General features: G+C 49.9%; 1 protein-coding gene across 2 annotated transcripts in view; it reads right to left on the bottom strand.

Moving 5' to 3' along the window:
• Positions 1–21523, bottom strand: part of PPP2R2B (protein phosphatase 2 regulatory subunit Bbeta) — a 99802-nt gene extending 78279 nt beyond the window's left edge. Inside the window, exons 1-4 of one of the 2 annotated variants that reach the window (XM_063348814.1) lie at positions 21253–21523; positions 20461–20577; positions 19703–19952; positions 19478–19555 (exon numbers count right to left, since the gene is read on the bottom strand). In XM_063348814.1, coding sequence (XP_063204884.1) covers positions 19478–19555; positions 19703–19712 — 88 coding nt within the window. In that variant the 5' untranslated portion in view covers positions 19713–19952; positions 20461–20577; positions 21253–21523. Of the gene's footprint in view, positions 1–16369; positions 16508–19477; positions 19556–19702; positions 19953–20460; positions 20578–21252 lie in introns of those variants that run through there. The other variant, XM_063348815.1, reaches the window with a different exon arrangement.
• Between the last annotated feature and the right edge of the window lie 461 nt (positions 21524–21984).

Genomic DNA, 21984 nt, shown 5'->3' with positions numbered 1-21984 from the left:
TGAGTGCTGGAAAGCCAGCGCAGCTTCATGCACGCTTTGGTTAACGTAGAACGTATTTTAAGCACTAAACTATTTTGGTGTGGGAAAAATCACAAGAAGTCACCACAAAACGCTCCGATTCCCCTGCCTCATTGGTCTGGCACAGCCACCCTTCCCACGGGCACGGCGGAGCAGCCGCAGGGACGGTGTTTGCGTACTGTCATTATATGACACGGTGAGATGGTATGTTATACTATATCATCCTATAAAATGAAGCCCTTTAAAAAGCAACCTTTCAGCTTAAATCATGTTCGACTTCAAAGCACCTAAGGGTTAATGGAGGGCCAGAGACTGTTATTCTTTTTCTGTTCAACATTTCTTATGTGCCCATGGTTCTACATTCCATCGGTGATGCTTCTTCTCCATGACTCAGAGCCACAAAACAGGGAGCGTCTGCAGCTCCAGCCCCGTGGCGGCACTCCCCTTGGTACAGCCCTTCTCTCCACGGCACTCCCACTTCATCCATTCTCCATCAACGCCTGAAATTCAGCATTCAGATCCGCCCAACTGCTCCTGGGGTGAAGCCTCCTCCTCTTCCACAGGAGCCCCAGGTGCCCCGACACAAACGGCAGCCGGGGAAGGCAGTGCCGGCACTGGCGGGGTCCCCATCCCTGTGCCAGCCCCGGCACCCGGCTCTTCCCCGCCTGGGAAAAAGAAGCAGCTTCTCCATCAAAAACAAAAATAACCACCCCATTTTTGGATTCCCATCACGGGTGACCGAGGTGTCACCGGTGACCGTGAACCCTGCGGTGCCCTGTCCTGCACTGCCAGCCGCCTGCTGTTTCCCAGGACAAGAGCGCGTTGTTCCATTCTTCTCTTCAGCCCTGGCACAATAATAGCTCCCCGAGCGGCTGCATCCCAGTGGGGGGAGAAGTTTTCTCTCCTGTGGACGCAGTTTTTGCCCTCATTTACACTGATTTCCACTTTTGGAAATCTCCAGGAGGAAGGATGGGATGTGAGTGTCACACAAGGATATAAATGGGATGGAAGAACACCACACAGGCAGGATAAATGTAGAGAACGGCTCAGGTCTATGCTCTCCTTACACTAAGGAGAGATCAACCTTTAACAAAACAAAACCAGTTGTGCTACCGGAGAATAATTATGAAGTATAGCTTAGGGGAGGGGAAAAAAAAGACACCATGGGGAGCCTTAAAGTTTGCACAACTTCTCAAAATGCTAACATTGTAAAACTAATATTTGTATGTCACTAATATTTACACATAATCTACCTCATGTCATTTGGAAAAACAAACCTGGAAAACTGTTAATTAATAAAAGATATCACGTCTTATTAACGTTCATATAGTAATTACGAAAACCACAAATCCATCTGTTAAGTAGTCAGCAAACAAGACAAATGACTGTGTTATGTTAAACAGATTATAAAATGCCTGAGGGAAGGAAATCTAATAGCCCCGACCAAATCGCGAGTGGAGCAGCAGCCCAGCCCAGCACACGGGCCGCAGGGAACACAAACACGTGCTCACACACCTTCCTGCCCTTGCCAAGGCCTTTTCCTCAATTACAGAGAATAACAATATAAGCAATGAGGTCAGTATTACACTATGTATAAAAGTGTACATTGAAACACGATGTGATCATTAAGATTTTATTGTCCTTTAAAAAAAAAATTACTTCCTAAAACAGACAACTATCCCCATCAAGATGAGACTGTAACAATATGCAAATTAGCATTAAATCCAATTGCGCCTGTCCATATGGGAATCCAGTTGCTTTAATCCAATTTAATAAACAAAACTGATTTCATTCTTGTCATGTTTTTGAAGGATTTCTGCACATTTAAAGGAAGAAACATTCGCGCATGGAGAGCAATTCATTCATTAGCATGAGCATCATCAATCCGTCAGTTCTCTGGACACTCGGCGTGGTACTGAGGCATGAAACGCTCAACACCCCATTCTTCATGCAATATATATGCAAAATCGGATGCCAACTTGTATGCAGTCTCATTGCGATTACTCACTTAAAACAAGTAATTGTGCTAATTAAAAAAAGGTATATTTCACATGATCATACTGAGTTCGTATGTATTAGAACCCACTCCACCTAGTCCAAAGCCACACACCCCCCCTGCTGCTGCCGAAGGACATCCCGGGGTCAGCGACGTGCTCCCCAGAGGAGCTGCAGACATCAGCACCCGCAGCCCTCGGTCTCCACCGGCTCCTCCCAAGCAATTCCCACATCATCTCCTCAGCTTCATCTCCCTTAGCTTCATCTCCCCCAGCCCTTCCACTCCAACGTGCCACGTCCGACCAGAGAGAGTCAGTTACAACCCTGCTGACTGCAGAGTCTGTTTTATCCACACACCGTCGTACGTAGCTTCTGCCAACAGATTACGGCAAAGAGGTTGCAGTGCTCCATTTTCCCCAAGACCCAAATTTATGGGAACAAAATGTCAAGGGTGTAACAGCAATGTTCCCCTCACTCCCGCCCTCAAATAATCTGTGTCAGAAAAATATGGCCATGACATTCTATCAAAAACATTCTCCATGGTCTTCCCAGTCTTGCACATGTGAAATTGCATCAGAGTGAATTTTATGGCTTTTACGTTTAGACAACATGGAGAGTGATGTCAAGCACAGCAAACCTGCAATGCCTTTCCTCTCAAGGACAACCACCCTTGAAAAATTACAAAGTCAGCACAAACAGAAGATGAAGATTTGAGGGCAGCCCGAGCAGCGGGGGATCGTAAATGGACTCCTCTGCAGGCGATGTGTTTGCCGTGCAGTGGTTTGCGCTCACGTTTCGCATACAGCACCCCCAGAAGAGGATGGGGAGCCGTGTGCCTCCCCGGCGAGAGGAGGACGGGGAGGGTAGGGGACCCTCGGGGCAGGCAGTGGGTGCGGGCAGCCCCTGCCCCGTCCCACGCAGGGCCAAGCCTCGCTCCTTGTTCCGCACCAGGCACCCGCGGGTCCGGACCTGCTCGCACACCTGGAATCGTCACCACCGTCCTGCATCTCTCTTGAAAATGAGCATTTCTCGGTGACTCTTGTCCCTCTTCCCCTGCAACCTGCGGCACCCACAGACACCCTGGGCCGGTACCCCCCTCCCCCTGGGAGCATCCCCAGGGCCCCATCCTGGGGACAGGGGCTGCCCCGGGCATGGGGAGCAATGGCCCGCAGTGGTGCCTGTGCCCACGGGGACACTACGGACAAGAACGGCACAGGGAACACAACGGCCTCTTGTCTCCCCAAGCGACAAACACTTTTGCCTCTTGCTCTTAGGCTGCTCCTGTTTTTAATCAATTGGATTACTTGTTTTCTTCTGCAATTATTCTGTCGCCTAAAACCTCAGATTAACAGTGCGGATGGAGAGAAGCCTAAACCGCTATCAGGTTAAACAGCCAAGTCAATTAGCCTCTTTCAACAGAATAACATCTAACCATGTGGTGGTAGGTCAGAAAATGCACCTTGACGGTTCTTCTTCATGGGTTAGTGTGGTGGGTTTGTTGCCATCTGCTAGCTAGTTGCTTACTCTTTCATTTCGGTTGAGAAAGGTTGAATTAAAAGGCAGAATCAAGGCAAAAATAAAAAGGAAGACTTTTCATCAGCTCCTGCTTTTGAATGCAGTGGTTTTGCTCTGAAATTTCCACTTCAGGCAGGTTACTAAGAAACCGGATTAAAGAGAAATAACACCAGCATGCACTCTTGTATCGACAGGGCCCGCACAGGTGAGTCTGCCCATTTGCATGGATGTGTGTGTGCACGGATACCCCACAGCTCTGAGAAGGAGCGTCCGGTGAAAGAAAAATGTACAGAATCATCGAATTGCCTAAGTTGGAAGGGACATTTAAGACCATCGAGTCCAACCATCACCCTAACACTGACAAAAACCATCACTACCCCAATGTCCCTCAGCACCACGTCTGCCTGGCTTTTAAACACCTCCAGGGATGGTGATTCTACCACTTCCCTGGGCAGCCTGTTCCAATGCTTGATAACCCTTTTGGCGTAGAAATTTTTCCTAATATCAAATCTAAACCTCCCCTGGTGCAACTTGAGGCCATTTGTACGGCGAGCTCTGCCTGGACGAACACGGACATCTCTCTTTGAACAACACGCTCCTCAGCCGGCTCCTTCCCACGTCTGGAGGACACTCTTCCTCCTCGCGGTGAGACCCTGCCCAGCCCACGCGAGGACTGTGCCCATCCTGGCACGGCCACCGCTCCCGTCCCAGGGATCCACACACTGACAGCCACCAGGGTGGGAAGGTGACACAAACATCCCCAGATTTAGAGCTGTCTGCAATCTGATCCAGCCCAGACTGAGGGACGAAATCCCTAGGAATACCCACTGCAATAAATCCTTCTTCAGTAGATAGTGCAGGTGTTTAAACCAGGCTCCTAAAGCCCCCGGAGCACCAAGGTCCTCCTGATTTCACAGCCCCAGAGCCAGCAGCCCGTTGGTCCCCGAGCACGAGGTGACCTCAAGTGCAGAAAAGAGAGACTGTTAAAGGTGTTTTTACAGGCAAGAACTGAATGATTTATTCTGGGTTTATTTTATGTGTCCGCTCTACGAGGTGACCAATATCCCTACAAACCTCTTCCACACTGCACAGAAAGGGAAAAAAAGCAGCCAGCAGCACTGGAAATGAATCTGTGCAGGGAGAAAAACTGATGATGAAGTATACGGGAGTTTGTAAGAACTCACTAATGTAAGTGATTAATTATATTGCTGAACACGCGTTGCCCAGACAAGGGGTGGCCTAGAACCGCAGCCAGCTGACCGCTCTCAAATCATACGCTGGAAAAGGAAAAAGAAAAAAAAGAGTGCTGAGCTGTATACTGGAAAATGTATTACTAAATGCCATGAACTTGCATTTGAAAGGAACTGCTGATTGTGAATAAATCCACCATATGGCTTTACAAAGCTGATAGTGCATTTATTTCCCAAATATATCAAGATCAGCCTATGACAGCCTGCTTTTCTTTTATAATCCACATTAGAAAATTATTTAGAGTATAGAATCAAAACCAATTTGTTGGGTTGCTGTCAAATAGTCGCTGGTGTAATACAAGGCTTTTGCGGTAAGAATAGCATCTTGTGTATAGCAATTACACCTGCCCGCTTCACCACAATATCAAAACATTTAAGGGATTTCTCAGGCTTTTTTGGTGACCTTGTTTTAGCAAAGCTGCCTGCAGAGAAGAGAAAGGTTAAACCTCAGACTATCACTTTTGTGAATGTTTTCATTGAGTCAACACGGGTGGACTTGTGGCCCTTCGTGCCCTCTACCAGCGCGGTAGTTTGTGACATTCCTGGGTGGGTTCAGTGCAGAGAGCACGCAAAAATCAGGAAGCTGCAGGCGGGGTACGTCCCATCTGCTCTGCAGCCCCGGGCAGCAGCAATTTGTGCCTCTAGGCCTGCTGACAGCCACGGCGCTGCGCCTGTGGTTTGTGCCGAGCACAGCCCGGGGTGCTGGGGGAGACGTGTGGCCTGGCCACGGGCGGGAGAAGGGATGCAACAATGCCACCGACAAGCGGGCAAAGCTGCCCGTGCTGGGGAGCACAGAGACAGGCAACCGCCCTGGTTTTTCTCACAGGCAGGTCACTCTGACCATACTCACCAGCTTGCCTTTCCCCAAAAGTGCTTAAAATAGCTCCATTTCGAGCCAGCCACAGAACGTGAGATCTGCTCTGCAGCTCTGCTTCCCAGCCAGCTGCTCTCCCTCTCTCCCACTCCAAAGCGTTTCTAGCTGTGCAACCCTGCAACCTCAATCAGGTCTCTTCAGAGTGGGAGGCATGACAGAAGGCACCTTTGTGCTGATTTAAGCACTAACTAAATATAGACGACACGGGAACACTGGGAAGCTACAGCTGAACCCATCTGTAGAGAGTGAAATGCAGTCACATAACGGAAATATCTCTAGAGCCTTGGAAATATGCTCTTAATTCGTCTCTTTCTTTTGTTGGAGCTGCTGTGACATGCAAAATTGCAGGAAGCCCAAGCACTAGGCAGCCTGGAGACCGACGGTCACGCTGGGATTGCTGATCGGCACAAGAGCGGAATGGGGAGCAACCTCCCAACGCCAATGGGGACGGGAGGAGAAAAAACATTCTCAAAGTCCTCTGATGATAGCATGGAACATCCACAATTAAAAGTATTTCTGATAAAAAAAACCCTCAGCACCATTTTTTGTTGTTAAAGAAGAAAGCTGTTTCAGCTGCCTGTGGTCATTCAGGGGTGAAGTGACGCAGAGGGATGTGAGCTCCCAGCGCAAGGCCGGAGTGTGGTCCCCAGCCCCATCCCAGCCCCAGGGCGCAGCCAGGCCAGCGCCGAGCCGGGACGGAGGATGCCACACACCCGTCCCCTCCCGGGACGGGCACCCAGGAGTGCCGCACACCCGTCGTCCCCTCCCGGGATGGGCATTGAGCAGTGCCACACACCCGTCCCCTCCCGGGACGGCGCCTCCTGCCCCAGCCCGCCGGTCCAACCCGTTCCCAGGCAGCCGAGACCCGGACCGCAGCCAGGTTTACGGGTGCCCCCCCAAGAGCGAGAGCCCCCGCCTCGCTCTGCCGGGAGCCCCTGCCTCAGCCCGCCGCTGGGGCAGCGGGGGGCGGCGGCGGCCCGGCCGCTTGGAAGCCGCCAGCAAAGGCTGGACCCCACCGAGCACCTCCCGCAGGTGGGCGGCGGGGCGGAGGGTCCCCGCGGAAGGAGCCGGAGCGGCCGGTGCCCCCGACACCGCCCAGGGCACCCCGCGACGCGCCGCTGCCGCCTCCCGCGGGACGCGGAGGGCGGCGGGGACCCTGCGCGGGGGGGGGGGGTCTCTGCGCGCGGGGGGGTCCCTGCACTGCGGGGGGTGGTCCCTGCACGGGGGTCCCCTCCGGCCGAGGCCGCCGCCGGCCCCCGCGCCTGCACCGCCCCCTCCCGGCCGCCGTCGGCAGCGCGGCCGCCCGGTGCCGGCCCCGCGGGGGACGGGGCAGCAGCCCCCGCCCGGCGGTGCCCGGCATTGCGGCTCGGGGACAGGAGGTCTCCGTCAGATAAGTGATATCGGCTCGTGGGGAAAACCATGAATAGTTTGTCTTCAGCAAACAAGTAATAGCCCTTTTTTTAATCTTTTTTTCTTCTTCTTTTTTTTTTTTTTAGAGAAAATACGCATCTTCAAAGCCTAGAAACAAAGCTTCAGAAGAAATCGTATGCAACGCCCCTAACGAGCTGTTTAAGTAAACGGCATGCAACTCTAGTACAGCCTTGCCTGTCAGGGCCAATCTAGATCCACTGTTTCAAATGCATTTTAATTAAAACTTTAAAAACTCCAAACTCAGCAGAATCGTCTCCTGCTCAGTGTCCACTCCCACTTACTATAATGAACTCCGTGGTCAGGGATTTTCCCATCCTTGGCCTTCCCGCATGGAGAGGGTGCTGCTAAAAAGCAAAACGTAAAAGGACTGGTTCCAGCTCACTTCACCGGAGTTGCACAGCCCCATGAGCCAGCACACAGCACCCTTATTCCACATCAATAACCACCAAAGTCTGGTCAAAGACAATCCCGGGGCCTCGACTCGAGTCCCGTGGGACTGCCGACAGCCAGGGGGAACCAAAGGCAAACCCTGAACAACCTCCAACTGTCTTTATGCAGTCAGCTCAGAAAGGTCCCAGGAGGATACGATTAATTCTTATCAAATAGCAGCTCAGTGTCATGCCCATGAGAATTTAAAACCAAATTCAATCCCACTCTCTACCCAATAGCTTTGAGAGAATACAAATGGGGTCATGTTTTAGCCCGGGAAATAAGTGCAAATACATACACTTCCGTAATAATAAAAGCTGATCTCCAACTGAGGCCTTGTCTGAGCCTAGGAGCTACTATGCTTTTTTTTTAAAAAAACAAAAAAAAACCCCAAAACACTACATCAGCATAGTCATGTCATTTATGGCTGTACACTTACAGTAGTGTAAGATCACGTGAGGGCTGATGGCCTCAATATATAAATGTTCATTTACAAAGCACTTTTATGTTGCATTAAGAGGTTTAGAAATGTCACTGACTAGAATAAAAAAAATTCCACCCCCAACTGATGAAAGCATCACGTGCAGCTTAGGCCTCTGTCCTCGTTTTTACTGGCTACCGCAGGGAAGCAAGCTCCCGGCTGGGACCCCAGTGCAGGCAGGACAGGGAGCACTGAGCTCCGGCAGCGGAGGCTGGGCCCGTACCACTGTGCGTTGGTGGGACTGGAGCGCGGGGAGAGGCTGAGGGACAACGGCAGCAGCCGGAGCATGACCCCCCGCCCCAGGGCTCCTTCCCCTGGCCCTCTCCCCACCACCTCCCACCACCGCAGCCGCTTGTTGGGCACCCATCCCCTGCATCACCCCTGCACCTGCAGCCTGGGCCGGGTCCCCTCCTGCCTGGGCAGCGCTCGCCACTTCAGGTGACAGGGAGAAGGCGCGGGGAGGAACCTCAGCCATAGGGAAAGGGCTGCGGCTTCCTGGAGCCCAGCGTTGGGTCACCCATCCTGGGGACACCAGCAGCTGGAGCCTGTGATCAAGTAACAACGCACAGGGGAATCATCCAGAGCGAGTTTTCTCTCTCATCTTTGACTTTCTGAGCCTTAAAAGACAAAATTTAGCATATCATTAAAGAGAGAGACTTCAAACTGAGTTCTTAACGAAACAGTAACATCTTTCAAAGTGGCTTGTGCACTTTTTCCCACCTTAAAGTGCCCCAAGAGCATCGCCATCCGGACAAAAACCATGGATTTTACTGCTACTGTATTCTGTGGCAAACAACTATACTGAAAGAGTGTAATAGCAAGAAGAAAGCTCTGTGACAGCTGAAACAGCCACTGCCTTCTTTTACAAACTCCTGAAGCTAGTAGAGAGCAAAATAAACCCCTGTAAGTGTACATATTAATAATGAAAACATTATTTTTTCCTAAAAGGCCTTGAAATGGACAGAGTAAGAAAAAACGCAAAGGAAATGCAATTAGTGCAGCCAAGGCAAGCTACTTCCAGCTCCTGAGTTACTACAACAAAAATGCAGGTGCACCCATCACCCCTAATACAGAAAACCACCCCGTCTGCACCACCCGAGTGCAAATGCCAGGGCCTGAATCTGACAGCTGTGGAGCCGGGCATCGAGCTGTGTCATGAGCGGCACGCCTGCTTTTGGAGCCCCTGTCGTACCTGCTCGGGACAGAGTTCCCTGTTTCCCGTACCAAGGAAGCCCAGAGCTGTGCCCAGGCTCTCCCAGCTCCCTGGCCGCCACCATCCCCCCTGAGCGCTGGCACCGCAGGAGGAGCGGGGCTGAGCTGGGACCCTCCTCCGAGTAAAGAGCAACGAACAGATAGAAGGGATGGAGCAGAAACAAGGGCTTAAGCTCATTGGGAGGAGAAACAGTTTTCACATGCCCTGCTTCATTGGGACGTTATGCCTAGTATTTTGGACAGGGAATTTAATTTGCCTCTTTTTCCCCCTATCAACGATCCATTTCTTCATGGCTGCAAAAAATTAGCCTCATTTACTGTTATGGAAAGAACAGACCAAGTGGTTGGATTCCTGCACAAGTTCTGATAGACGTAAGAACCGAGATTACAGCAAGTCTGATGTTCTTCACTAAAAAGCAAGGGTTGGTATGGCATTCGGACAGAAATTAAAGAACAGCTAAATCAGGAAATGCAATTACTGTAGAAAGCTCAATCTTAACTCAGTGTTCTTCTCCATCAGCCTTAAACTAATGCCCTCTCTTCATGTAATTATAGACTATTAGTTACACCAAACCATATTTGCATACTTACACAATGTTACTGTACCTCTAACGCACATACCATTCTGCAGTATTAATGCTGCTTCAAATTTAATTTATGTGGGTTTTACTCCAGGGTAATTCGGGACTTTAGTGAAGCTCCCAACTGCTGGTGCCTGATTAAATCGGGTCGAAGCCAGAGGAATGACTCACCAGAAAAATAAACCCACTTGTGGGCGACACAGCAGGGACAAAACTGATAGGCTGATGGTAAGTGTAAGGGTCATCAGAATAACAAAGTTATTAGTCTTCAAAAAAGAACGGACAGAAAATTGTCTATTTTAGGTTCACTCACGCTGGCTGTGTGTCCTGCCGTCCTGAGAGCGCTCCAGCACCCACCCAGAGCAGCATTTGCTCTGCGAAGCAGCGCACAGAGAGGGGGTCAGCCGGGCCCTGCACTGCTCCGTCCCACCGACCGCCCAACTCTGCGTCAGGAGCTTTAGGAGACATTTTAAACAGCTCCCAAGCAGACTTTCCGTCACTTTGTTAATTGGGCTCTTCCACTGATCTAAGTACAACAAAGGTAAAACCTGAACCTACTGTCTGTGCTCACCCATAGAGGAATCTGCTGTCTGGAGCATATGAGGAAATAATTATTTTTATTTTCTACATGCCTCAATCAAAAATATTCCAAAGGCCAAAAGCTTAGCCTAGAGGTGCCCCTAAGGTAAAGAGCTTAGTTTTAAGGTGCCTCTGGCTGAGCTTTCATGTTAAAGACCCCTAAAAAGCTAACGCTCTAGCTTAAGGGCACCTTTGAGCTAAGCTTTAAAATCGGCTCAAAGGTAAGTGACTAAAGATCCCAGCCTTCGTGTCACCTCAGCTGGAACCTCCAAAAATGCTACCGCAAAGCCCGGGCACAATCTGAGAAATGTGGAAAACCAGAGAACTGCTAAAGGCTTCAGAGAGAACAAAATGATTGTTACCTTGGGAATACTTAAATACAGGAATTGCTCCACTCTTCGGTAGCCTTTTGGAGCCAGAGAACTATTCATACAAATACTCTGGGAATTATTATACCTTCAAAATCCTTGATTTTAAAGGAAAGTCACATTTTGGTCTTTCAAGGACCCTGAATCTTGTGAGTATCAAGATATTTGGGAAATAACCGCTCTATTTAAATACAGGTTTCATTATTTAGTATATTTTCCCACTAAAACAGTATTTAATTTTGAGCTAAAAGTCAGTTTCACTAACAGCACCCGAGTGGTGCTTGTTGCTTACCTTGCCATTGAAAAATTTATAAACCAGGCACTGGACATCTGAACACTTCGGATTAATAAACTAAAGGTAAAGGTATTCCTAAAGCAACAGATTAACTTCCTTAAAGTAATCACATTAAATGAACCAATTAGCTCCAGGCCTCATTTACCAAAGCAGACGCTGTTTGACCTTTTCTAGCTCAGCTTTGTCAAAATACCGATACCACATAGAGAGCATGGGATACCCATCTGTAAAAGCTATTTGTGTGTGTTTGTCCAGATCTGAAGGAGGAGCAGAACCCAGGGATGCTCCAGCACAGGGAGGTTTACAAGGAGACGTGAGGACTTGCCCCGTCCCCAGCCTCCCACGGCACCACACTGCGAATGCATCCAGCAGCAGCCTCCTAACGTGCAGCTGTGCCCTCGGCATGACTCCCACCGCCCACAGAGGCCACGGAGCCAAATCTGCCATCCCCAGGGTCAGGGTGACACAGGAGCAACTTCACAGAAGACAGAGGAGCTGCTGTGACTTATCAAGCGGCAGAGACCAGAATTAGTCCGTGCCCTCCCTTGCTCTCTGCACGCGCAGCCTGTAATTCGGAAGTATGCGTAATTTCTGAAGATCAAATGTACATACACTTTCTGTTTCAACCCCCCGCAGGATAGACCTAACCTGCTGGCGGGGGAGAGCTTGGGGCTGCCAATGGAGCTCCCTGCAGACTCACGTCTGGCACAGCGGCAGCGGGCACCACGTGGGGACCGGGCTGACGGCCGTGGGTCAGTGCTGGCATTCCCTCGGGATAACTCCAACAGGCTCTGCCCTCTCTCAGGGGATGGCAGAGACCGAGGACAAGGGCTTTCTGTACCCGGCGGCAGGGCGGAGTGGGGCTGCTCCATGGGCTGGTGCCCGCTGAGGACAGTCGCTGCCCTGTGCGCTGCTGCAGCTGCGGCTCAGGCAGAGCCCCCGGGCACGGGTGCCAGCCATTCTTCATGGGCCTTGAAAGAAACATTCATTTTCAAATACATAATATTTACCCCACTGACATTTTTAAATCTATTTATTAAACTGCCTTTTCATTTCTTCCCCTCTGCTCAGCGATACGGCTGGTCTGCACTCAGTGCCGCTCCCCAGGGACACCCGGCCAGCTGCAGCAGGGACGGTGCGGTCAGTGTCACCAGGGCAGTGTCACCAGGGCAGAACGCGTGCAGCGCCCGCAGAACCCATGGAAGGGGACAGCCTGCTGCCCTGCCGTGGCCCTGCCAAGCACGCAGGAGTGTCCCAGCCACCGAGAGGGTGCGGAGGCTGCCCGGCTCCCCTGGACATCCCGCAGCATGTCCCCCACAGCCCAGCCTGCACGGCCACCACTGGGCTCAGCGCCACTCTCAACGGGAAACCTGGATGGCTCCCCCAACTGCCTGCAACTGGAGCAGATGGACGTACCCACGGAGCCGACCCGGCCACAACAGAGAGAATTCCTTGTACTTATACCTACACGTTAATACTAAAAGGCGTGCTAAGGATTGAAGATTCTCCCCAGAGGGAAAAAAAAAGTACAGAAAATGACTACAGTGTGGCTTTAAAATAAAGTTTTCAGGAGGGTACAGGTGAGGAAGACCAAACCTTCACTTTTCATGGTCTAGGGTGTTACCCAACACAGCTGTGACCAACTGTCTTCAGCAATACAGAAACTCACAACTTCAGCCAGAATTCCCCTGCTGTGCACAGAAAACCCATCACAGTGGGGGACGGTGGGGGGATGGGACAGATAACTTAAATTCAGTTTGTGCTGTTCAGTGTAACAGCACATTGGCCCAAAGGTCATACAGACTCCAGCAGATCAGCAGGCTGCCACACAGTAAATATACAAAACGCGTTCTGTACTAAGGATGGATGATTTTCTTAGTTACAGTACCAGTTCCCTTCCTGGCTATCCCACATTAAGAGAAAATAAGAGCCCAACAAGAGTAGTAACAGCCTCAGAAAGCTTCATTTGTCAGGACAGGCTCAGACAGGGAACTTAACTGAATGAGACTAAATACGACATCACCGTAAAGACAATGCTGAGCAGTTCTGCAGGCTACATAGTGGAGAGCGATAATCATTTTAATTGCAGATAGTTTTGTTAGAGATAAATGAACACAAACCATGAAGACAGCTCAGCACTAGAACTGATTACCAGCAAAGACAACAATTTGGCATCCTTTGAGGACTGAGAGAAGAACCTGTTAAGTATCCGCTTTATTAGAGCCTGCAATCAGAAAGGTGAACTAAGAGCCCTCCCTAGCTCTTAACCAGGCCTCCAGTCACCCATCACCTCTCTGACGCTATGTTTCCATGCTAACTTCCATGCTAATTATCACTTAAAATCACTTATTGTCACTTAAATCTTGGGAGAAGCAATACGGCATGATGGTTTTCTCCTGTATATGTCCTCCCATTCAAAAATCTCAAGTCAGTTTATTAATTCATTTATTGCTAAATCAGAAGAGCCTACAGACAGGCTGGATAGGAGTAAGATTCCAGACCAAATCTGGCATGGATGAAGATCTTGTAGAATCCCTGTACTATGTCAATACTACCAATAAGTATCGCCAGTCCCACCAGATGACTCGCACGGGGCTTTTCAATGCTGTTTTTTTGATTCCGTACAAAATGCCACTGAGAAATCTACCCATGTTTTCTTCCAGCTTTGACCAGGAATGTGTGAAATCCCAGGCTGCTGTGCCAGCAGTCCCACTAAGCACAGATCGGAATCGCTGAAATACCAACAGTACCGTCTCCCAGAAAAAACAGTGTTTCCAGCAAAAGTGCCAGACGCGCAGCCAGGAGGGCAGCGAGTGCAGCCTCGCCGATCACGTAATAAAGGCAGTCGAGATGTTAACTAACGAGACTCGGACCCAGACCACAGCCTGCAGTAACCGTACAGCCAGCCCTTTGTTTTCTGTTTCTGCAGCTGCAACTGAAGACCTTTCCATGGCCCCACCACTTGTTGATCTCCAACGCGAGTCACATCTGCACGTACCGCTCCTGTCCCTGCTGCACGGTACCGCTCCTTTGTCCCCTCTGCATGGTACCGCTCCCGTCCCTTCTGCACGGTACCACTCCTTTGTCCCCTCTGCACAGTACTGCAGATAAACAAGTGCACTTGAATTTCAGGCTTATTACAGCTTGGCGCACAGTCTTTGTTCTCGGTTCCAGGTTCTTTGCTGACCTAGATCTCTCATTTACAGCTCTGAGAATCTGGGATGAAGGGAAGAGAATTCTGACAGTGAGGTACCATCAAATACATCGGGACTTCAGGTCTGGGTCTGGATGGAGCCGGGATCAGAGGGGTCTCTGGAGGGACACCTTTGTCTGGAAGGGGTTGGTGCAGGGGCAGGACAGAGTTCCTCCTCTGGGTACGAGGGACACCTCTGCCAGGCCAGGGGAGGAGAGGGGCCTTTTCTCTCTGACAGGCTCCGCTGCCTGATGCCTTCTGTCTGTCTGCAGAGTAAAGTCTGGCTGAAAGACCGACCAGAGCAGCCTCTGACCAAACCCGGCCCTGAGGCATCACATCCTCCCCCCAGGAATAGTTGTGTTCATTTGTGAGTCTGCACTCCCCCGAGAGTGAACCAGAGATACCAAATTGCAACTTCCTCACTCAAAACACGGAGGTACGAGCACTGGGTCCTGCTCCAGAGAGTATGCTGAGGGCTCCTGTATGCTACAGTGGCCTTTTCAGCCCCTCCAAGAGGACTGAGGCAGGAGTCAGGCTCTTACCTGGGTTCTCTTCTTGGTTTGCTAGTGATTTAGGCTGTAACAGAGTCATTTAAACTCTCCAGATCTCAGTTTCACCCCGAGCTAATGATACACATCTGATAATAGGTCTGAGAAACAGTTCTGTTCAAGTTTCATTTTTTATACATTGTTTGCAAGGGAGAAGAATATATAGCACACCAGTGTGCGTTCTTCCTTGAATTAATTTTTTTTTCCTCTCAGTAGACTCATATGACCTCCCCTAAAACAGCAAGGTCTGCTTCTCCATTTAATTACTTATTCCAGCAGAAAAACCCAAAAGTTACTTATTCAGATTATCTGAAGGAGACATGCCTTTGGACAAAGTCAAAATGAAAACAAAAGAGATCATCAGGGAAATCTTCAAAGAAAGAACTCCAGAGCTAGTCTGAGTTATCTATGTGGATTATTTTATCTGCTTAGAATTTCACAGAAAATAATAATAATAAAAAAGTCCATACTGTCTGCTTGGACTAAAATATAGCAACCTAAGTAGATAGAATAATTTAGCCTGGAGCGTCATCATCTACTGCCCAGTCCCTCCTGCTTGACCCTTCCATTCTGTATCTTCAGCCTTACAACATTCTTGGTGAAGGCATCGGGAGCCGAGGCAAAGAATCCCCACAATGCTGCTTTTTAGCTAGACCCACGCAGTGGGCAGAGACTAAAGACAATCTCCTCAATACCAGCCGTAACCATACATCCCTGCACTGTTTGTCTGGATTTTCCCGTCGCTCACGGATGAGGTCGGTAATTCAGTGTATGCACACAGACTCAAATTAGATGAACGAGCCTGTGAAAGCCAGGTGACAGGATGGGTGTTTTTCCTCATTAATCAACTGTGGTTAGGGCGCACAGGGGAAATCGCTGCGGTTCCCCATAGGGGAGTAGCAGTGGTGGGAAATTTTGATCCAGCTGAGCTGTTTGGACGACTGCAGATGACTCACCAAACTGACAGTTCACACCCAGCGTACGCACACACAGCCGTATCACACGGGATTATAGATCTGCATGAACGACCGCTCCCTATGGGAGAAGTCCCACTGGAGTTTCAGGGAACATGGACCTGATACTTCGCATTCCTGCCCAGAAAAGTTCAAACACTGCCGAGTTCAAACATTTCGTTTATCCCAAAGAGCTGCAGAGCTGTTTTGCCGAAACCTGAGAACGGGCTTTACTGTATGGGGGTAAGGGCACAGGTAACCAAACCCAGGCAGTGATAGATACGATTTTTTCATTTTCTTGGGAACATACATCTGAATTAAAGGCCACATTTACAAACTACATAAACCTGCAAAACGCGCAGCACCACAACCAGAAAGTCTTCCTTAAGCGGGTCCTACCGCTTGCTCATTTGCGCAATTAGTGCGGTTACCAGTAACCCAAGAAGCATCGACAGCAATAAACACAGTCTTTTTCCGCTCAGGCTCCAGACGGAGCCGCCGTTCGTCCTCCTGAGCCTCCTCCGGAGCAAACATCGGCCGCCACCAGCCGCGCCGGGTCCACACCCCCCCCGCCCCGCGCCCGCGCACCTTCCGCGCGGCAGCTGGAGGAGAGCGGCGGGGCTCTGCCCGCCCCCCCGCCCGCGTACCTTCCGCATGGCAGCTGGAGGAGAGGACGGCGCCGGGCGGCCGGAAGATGTACGGCAGGTAGCGCGAGAAGCATTTCATTTTCCAAAACGGTAATTAAAAAAAAAAAAGGGGGTGGTGGTGGTGGTGTAAAACCATACAGAGCTAACAAATCAACCACTAAAAAAAAAATAAAGAAAAAAATCCCGCGCCCCCCGCCGCCTCAGCCCATAGGGCTCCCGCGGTGCCCGGGCAGCCTAGGCGGCGGGGGCTGGCTGCGGGGGCTGCCCGGCGCGGGGAGCGGCCCCCATGCTGCCGGCACCGGCACCGGCCCCGGCGCGGCGGGGAGCGCTCGGCCCGGCCCCGCCGCCTCGGCCGCGGTTGCTGACTCAGCCCGCCCAGCCCCGCGCAGCCCCCGGGAGCCGGGGGAGGGGGGGGGGCCCAGCGCTGACCCCGCCGGGCTGGAGCTGGTCCGTGTCGGGACAGCCCGCGCTCTCCCTGCGGGACGCACCGGCCCAGGGTCGGCGTCTCCCCACCGGGACCGCGTCCCGCGGAGCCGCGCTGGCCCCGCAGCACCGGCCCCGCGCCCGGCCCCTGCCCGCGGGGAGCGGCCCAAAGGCACTCACCGCCAGGGCGACCCGAACCACCGCGCGGAAACACGATGCTGGACGATGGAGGCTTCTGAGGCAGCGCCTTAACTCAGGCTCCCCAAAACCCAGCTGAACCTGCAGCGTTTAAATGGAACGGATCTAGATCAATATTTCTAACGCTTTTTCAACCGCAACCCTCTTTCAGGCAGGAATCCCACAGCCAAGTGCACTCCAGGCTGGCCCTGCCACAGCCTGCTCAGGTGCGCAGAATGGGAAATACCACAGAATGGGAAATATCTCGGCATCGAGACGGCAGGTCGGAAGGAAAACAACGTGATAAGCTGCTGATGCTGACACTCCCCGTTTTCCTGCTGATTAATTACTCTACAGAGAAGTTTTTGGTTTAGGACAAACCACTCACCATTCCTGCCTGCTGTTGTTGCCTCGTGTGGAGCGCTGGGTCGTTTTGCTGTTTGGTTTCATCATCTGGCTGCAGCCTTGCTAATTTTGCCGTCATTGGCAGATGACAGCACGACTGCATTTGTACCGGAGAGATGCAAAGCATCTGTGCCAGTGAAGAGAGGAGCTTTTCATTTCACTTTCATATCTTTATTCAAAATACCCTCTCTGGATGTGGAAAAGAAAATGCAGGTGTGGGCTGCAGGCACTGCAAAGCCTCCCTGCTTAGAGAGGAGTCTCGCTCTGATTGCATCACACAAGAGAAGGCTGAAGATTAAGTACTATTGTGTATCTCGGGTCCATCCCAGAAAACAAGATAGGAAATAAAGAGACAGTATTTTATAATGCAGTCTTCATGTGAGGTCACTTTATGCGTTCATGTATGACTCACACAATGATATTATTTAATATACTAGCCTGGAAATGCAAATGACTGTCTGAAGCAAACACCGCTGTTTAACTGCACCCAGAAACTACATTCACGTTTACTTGAGAAAGTGATGAATGTCATCTCCAGTTGAAATTACAGAGGGAAGTTAGGCGCGGTATGCATAATTAAACCACATCACAGACATGAACACTGCAATTACATCTCTCTAATGATCACAGCGGCTCAGTTACCACTTTCATAACAGCGTACAGCAAAACCTGGAAAAGAATGTGAATTTCCAAGCAGCTAGTTGAACTAGTATTCTCGAGCTGGGAGGCCAGCTGAGAACAGCTCTGGAGAAACCATTCACCTTCTACAAGGGAAGAAAAAGTGTATTACTCTTTCTTTATGACTTTCCCTTTCTCAGCAGGCAGCTCAGGCTCTGCACGGGCAGTGCATATCATGAGAAGAGGGGCCCGATCTCCAGAGTCACGCTGCTGCACCACAGACGTGAATACCTGGATCCCCAGGCTGAAGCCCGCAGCCCACATGCACGGCAGCCCCAAACCTCGCAGGGCCACCCGTCCCCTCCGAACCTCTGCAGTCACTGCATGACCCTCCCTGGTGACGTGCCCTGCAGCAACCGCCAAGCAGCTTCCCATGCCACGGTAGGTCTAGACTCCGGATCTCAAGGCTCAAGAGGGCTAGAGGAAATTCCACCTCTTAAAATATAAAGGCCACTGCAGTAACACAAACCAACCTGCTCTGCGCATGGGAAGATGGGATTTCATCACTGTTTGTTGGGCCTCTCTACGGCACAAAACCACTGCCTATGCTGGGAGGGTTAAGAGAAGAGGGATGTGATAAGGGTTTCAGTTATCCTGGAGGGATAAAGGACACATAAGGAATAAAATGTGAAATGGAAAGGGAAAGAAATTAATGGATTAATGGGCAATGCAATATGAGAAAGGAAGATGAAGTGTGAAATGAGACTAAGAAAATGTAGGAAAATGCCCAGTAAGAAGTTTAAACCACAACAATCATAGCAGGAACAGAACTGAATGAATAAAATTTATTTCTTTTCAATTGTTCATGGTTTTGCAGTCCACATATTGGCTAAATGCCGAACAGATGTGCTTGCAGAGAGAGACGTGCCTAAGTGATTGAGGAGCACAAATCACCCTGAAAACTACCGAGTGTGAAAGGGGATGTCTTGCGCTCCTAAATCCCCCACCTGCCTCCATGAATCCCTTCCACATAGATACATATCTGTAGAAGTGTACGCACTGCAATTTATTTTAACTCCAGATTTAAAAATGAGCACAAAGTTATATTACCCAGAAACAGAATCCAACTGATTCCAGCAAAGGATGTTATAGTGGGAGAGGCGGTCTCATAATTCCCTGAAAAATTCTGTAAATAACAGCTGAAAACCAAAAGGAAATCTATTTCAAAGACTATAGTCAAAGCCATAATGCCTTCAAATGAATTTTCTGGATCAATACGTAATTTTAGAGACCCATCTCTTTCAAATGCATAAGTCCTTAATGAAGGCAGAAACAAAAAGAGTGTAACTTAGCCCTCTTCCAGCAGTTTCCAACAACATGAGAACAACCCCCCTGCACGCCGATTAGGCAAGATGTACATGACAAAGATGTACATGACAAACAAGTTCTGTTTGATCACAGCAACAAAAGGAAAAATCAACTTACCTTCTGTCACCCCAATATCTATAGTTCCTTTTACTTGACTAAAGCACCAGAGCACATCCTGCATGAGGTTTCCAAATCCTGCCAGGGAAACACGTGCAGAAAGAAGATAAGATACGATCACATTTGTATATAGCTTGTCCTTTTGTAAACAAACACACACACATGCACATACAAATTGGCACACAAGTGTCTGCAATCCCTGCATGAAGATAAATATTTGCTCACCTGTTATCATTCTTCCTTACAAAGTGCAAAGCTAACACTGCAAAACTGGAAACATCATGCCCGTGTTATGAATTGCCCGTCTGTTTGTTTTCTCCGTACCATGGTAGGGCTATTTCGAAAACGGTGCAATTGGAGTCAGTCCCCTCTACATCACTGGCAGCATCACAGAAGAGTCAGGAGGCCCTGTAGTCACGGTCTTTGTCACAGCCTCTCTTCATCAGAATACTAATGCCCCCAATCATTTCCAGCACTGTTAGAGAGAGAGCGAAACGGAAAAAGAGAACTGCTCTTACCACCACAACAATTTTTTTCCCAATTTGTGGTCAGTGTAGTTGTGAACTGCTTGGCAATGAACCCAAGCAGAATGAAGCCGCTTTACAGCACATCATATTATAATCAACATTTGCGTGGAATCAGAAGTGCACTGTAGTTGCTTTAAAAGAATGCTACGGGCATTTCTATTATAAGGCATATTATTAAGCTGTAGCTCTCTCAACTGCGCTTGCTGCTGTAGCAATACTCGGTGTTAAACCACTCTCAGAGAAATTAGGATTTTATCTACTGCTGCTCCTCATTTTCTTGACAGGTCGGAGGAATTTCCCTTTCTGTAATGCAGTTTTCATTGTAGCACAGAAAATCCACTGCCTCAAAGGACAACTTGCTTCCTTTTATCCTAACACACATTTTATCTCAAAGCAATTTCCAAACGCGAAGAAAGCAGCACAATGGAGCCGTGAGGACAGGAAATACCATCTTACCCGTTTTACACACAGGTGAAACGTAGCACAGGAAATGTGAGGGTTTTGCAGTCGGCAGGTGGGATACTGGACCCAGTCAGGGGGTCGCGCTGCGGCAGACTCAAACTTGTGACTTCCCTGCAAAAGAAAAGGAAAACATGGGACTGGGAGATAACGTATGGCTGGAGATAAAACTGAGCTAACTGGACTGTCTCTTGGCCTACCCAAATGTCTTTGTGAGATTTCTGTCTGGTTTTTATATCATGGTAAGTTTCTGTATATGAATACAGGTCAATATATATCATATATATTAAAAGTTATACACAAAAAAAGTTATATAAAAAGCTTTATTGGATCATTCAAGCCAAATACAGGGGAAAATTGGAGTTTTAAGAGTATGAAAAGATCTGGAATCCAAGGGTGTGAGACAGTTTGATAAGATTATGAAAGAATATTAAGTTTAGTGAGATTCATAACTTGGGAGGTGCAAACAATGGGAACAGCTACAAAATATGACAGGAAGATGCGAAAAAAAAAGACACCTATGAAAACAGGTCGTAACATTATTGCATAAACCTGAATGTCTCATAAATTCTGCTAGGCTATTTCAAAAGCAAGTAGACAACATGGTGGCTGATAGGAGCAACATCATGATAACCTTTCTAGAAAGCCCTTCTGTGTTATTATTCAATTCCACTCAGATAAATCCTTAAAGGAAAAGGGATTCGTGACTTCAAATTCTTCCTCCTAGTCTGGGAGTCCAATGACAGCTGACAAGTTTCTAAAAACATGGATTATTGTATTGTCCGGTACCTGGGCTGCTCGTGGGAGCAGACATGGATGGGCAGACAGACAGAGAGACAGCACCGCGTCCACCGTGGCCACTCGCCCGGCTCCATTCCATGTTGTGTGCGGTTCTTGTTTAAGAAAAGCTTCTGAGCGTCAGAGCAGGGTTTTTCCTCACGAAAGGCAAAACCGAGGTTTTAGAGGAATTATTTCTAAGTCAACTTTCTCAAGAGCCCTGTAAGCGGCTCCTCTGGCGCTGTTTGCAGGGCTGCTCAGCCATCATCCACTGGCCGCACTACGGAGCTGCTGCTGCCACAGACGCTCCGCGCACTGCTTAATCCAAATGACGAGCGAAGGCAGCACCTGGTGCGGTCCTGCTTGGGTTTAGTAAGCCAGATTTTAATAAATTTCTACTGATAGAAACGATCCTGACTATTCACAGCAGCTGACGATGCTGCGAGCAGGAGGGTGCGAGGCCGGTCCTAGAGCGCGGCCCAGGCCCGGTGCGGGGGAGCCGCCTCTGCACCACCGGGCCGCCGCGGCGGCCTCTTTACCCGGAGGAGGGACCGGGTGTTACTATTTCAGAGAAACGTCAACGTTTCCATTCGCCGGGAATGGCTTCCCGCTGAGCCCGGCTCCGGGCGGCTCGCCCCTCACGGGACGCTCCCCGCGGGGCCGCTCCTGTCCCGCCGCCGAGTTCTGACCGCGGGTCCGCACGCCGACACCGGCCGCCGCCGCCTCAGGGCCCAGCGCCGCGCA

This window comes from Chroicocephalus ridibundus, chromosome 11 (assembly GCF_963924245.1).
Source record: "Chroicocephalus ridibundus chromosome 11, bChrRid1.1, whole genome shotgun sequence".
NCBI classification, from domain to species: Eukaryota; Metazoa; Chordata; class Aves; order Charadriiformes; family Laridae; genus Chroicocephalus; species Chroicocephalus ridibundus.
The sequence above is the reverse complement of the archived record's forward strand: the minus strand, read 5'-3'. Positions and strand labels throughout refer to the sequence as shown.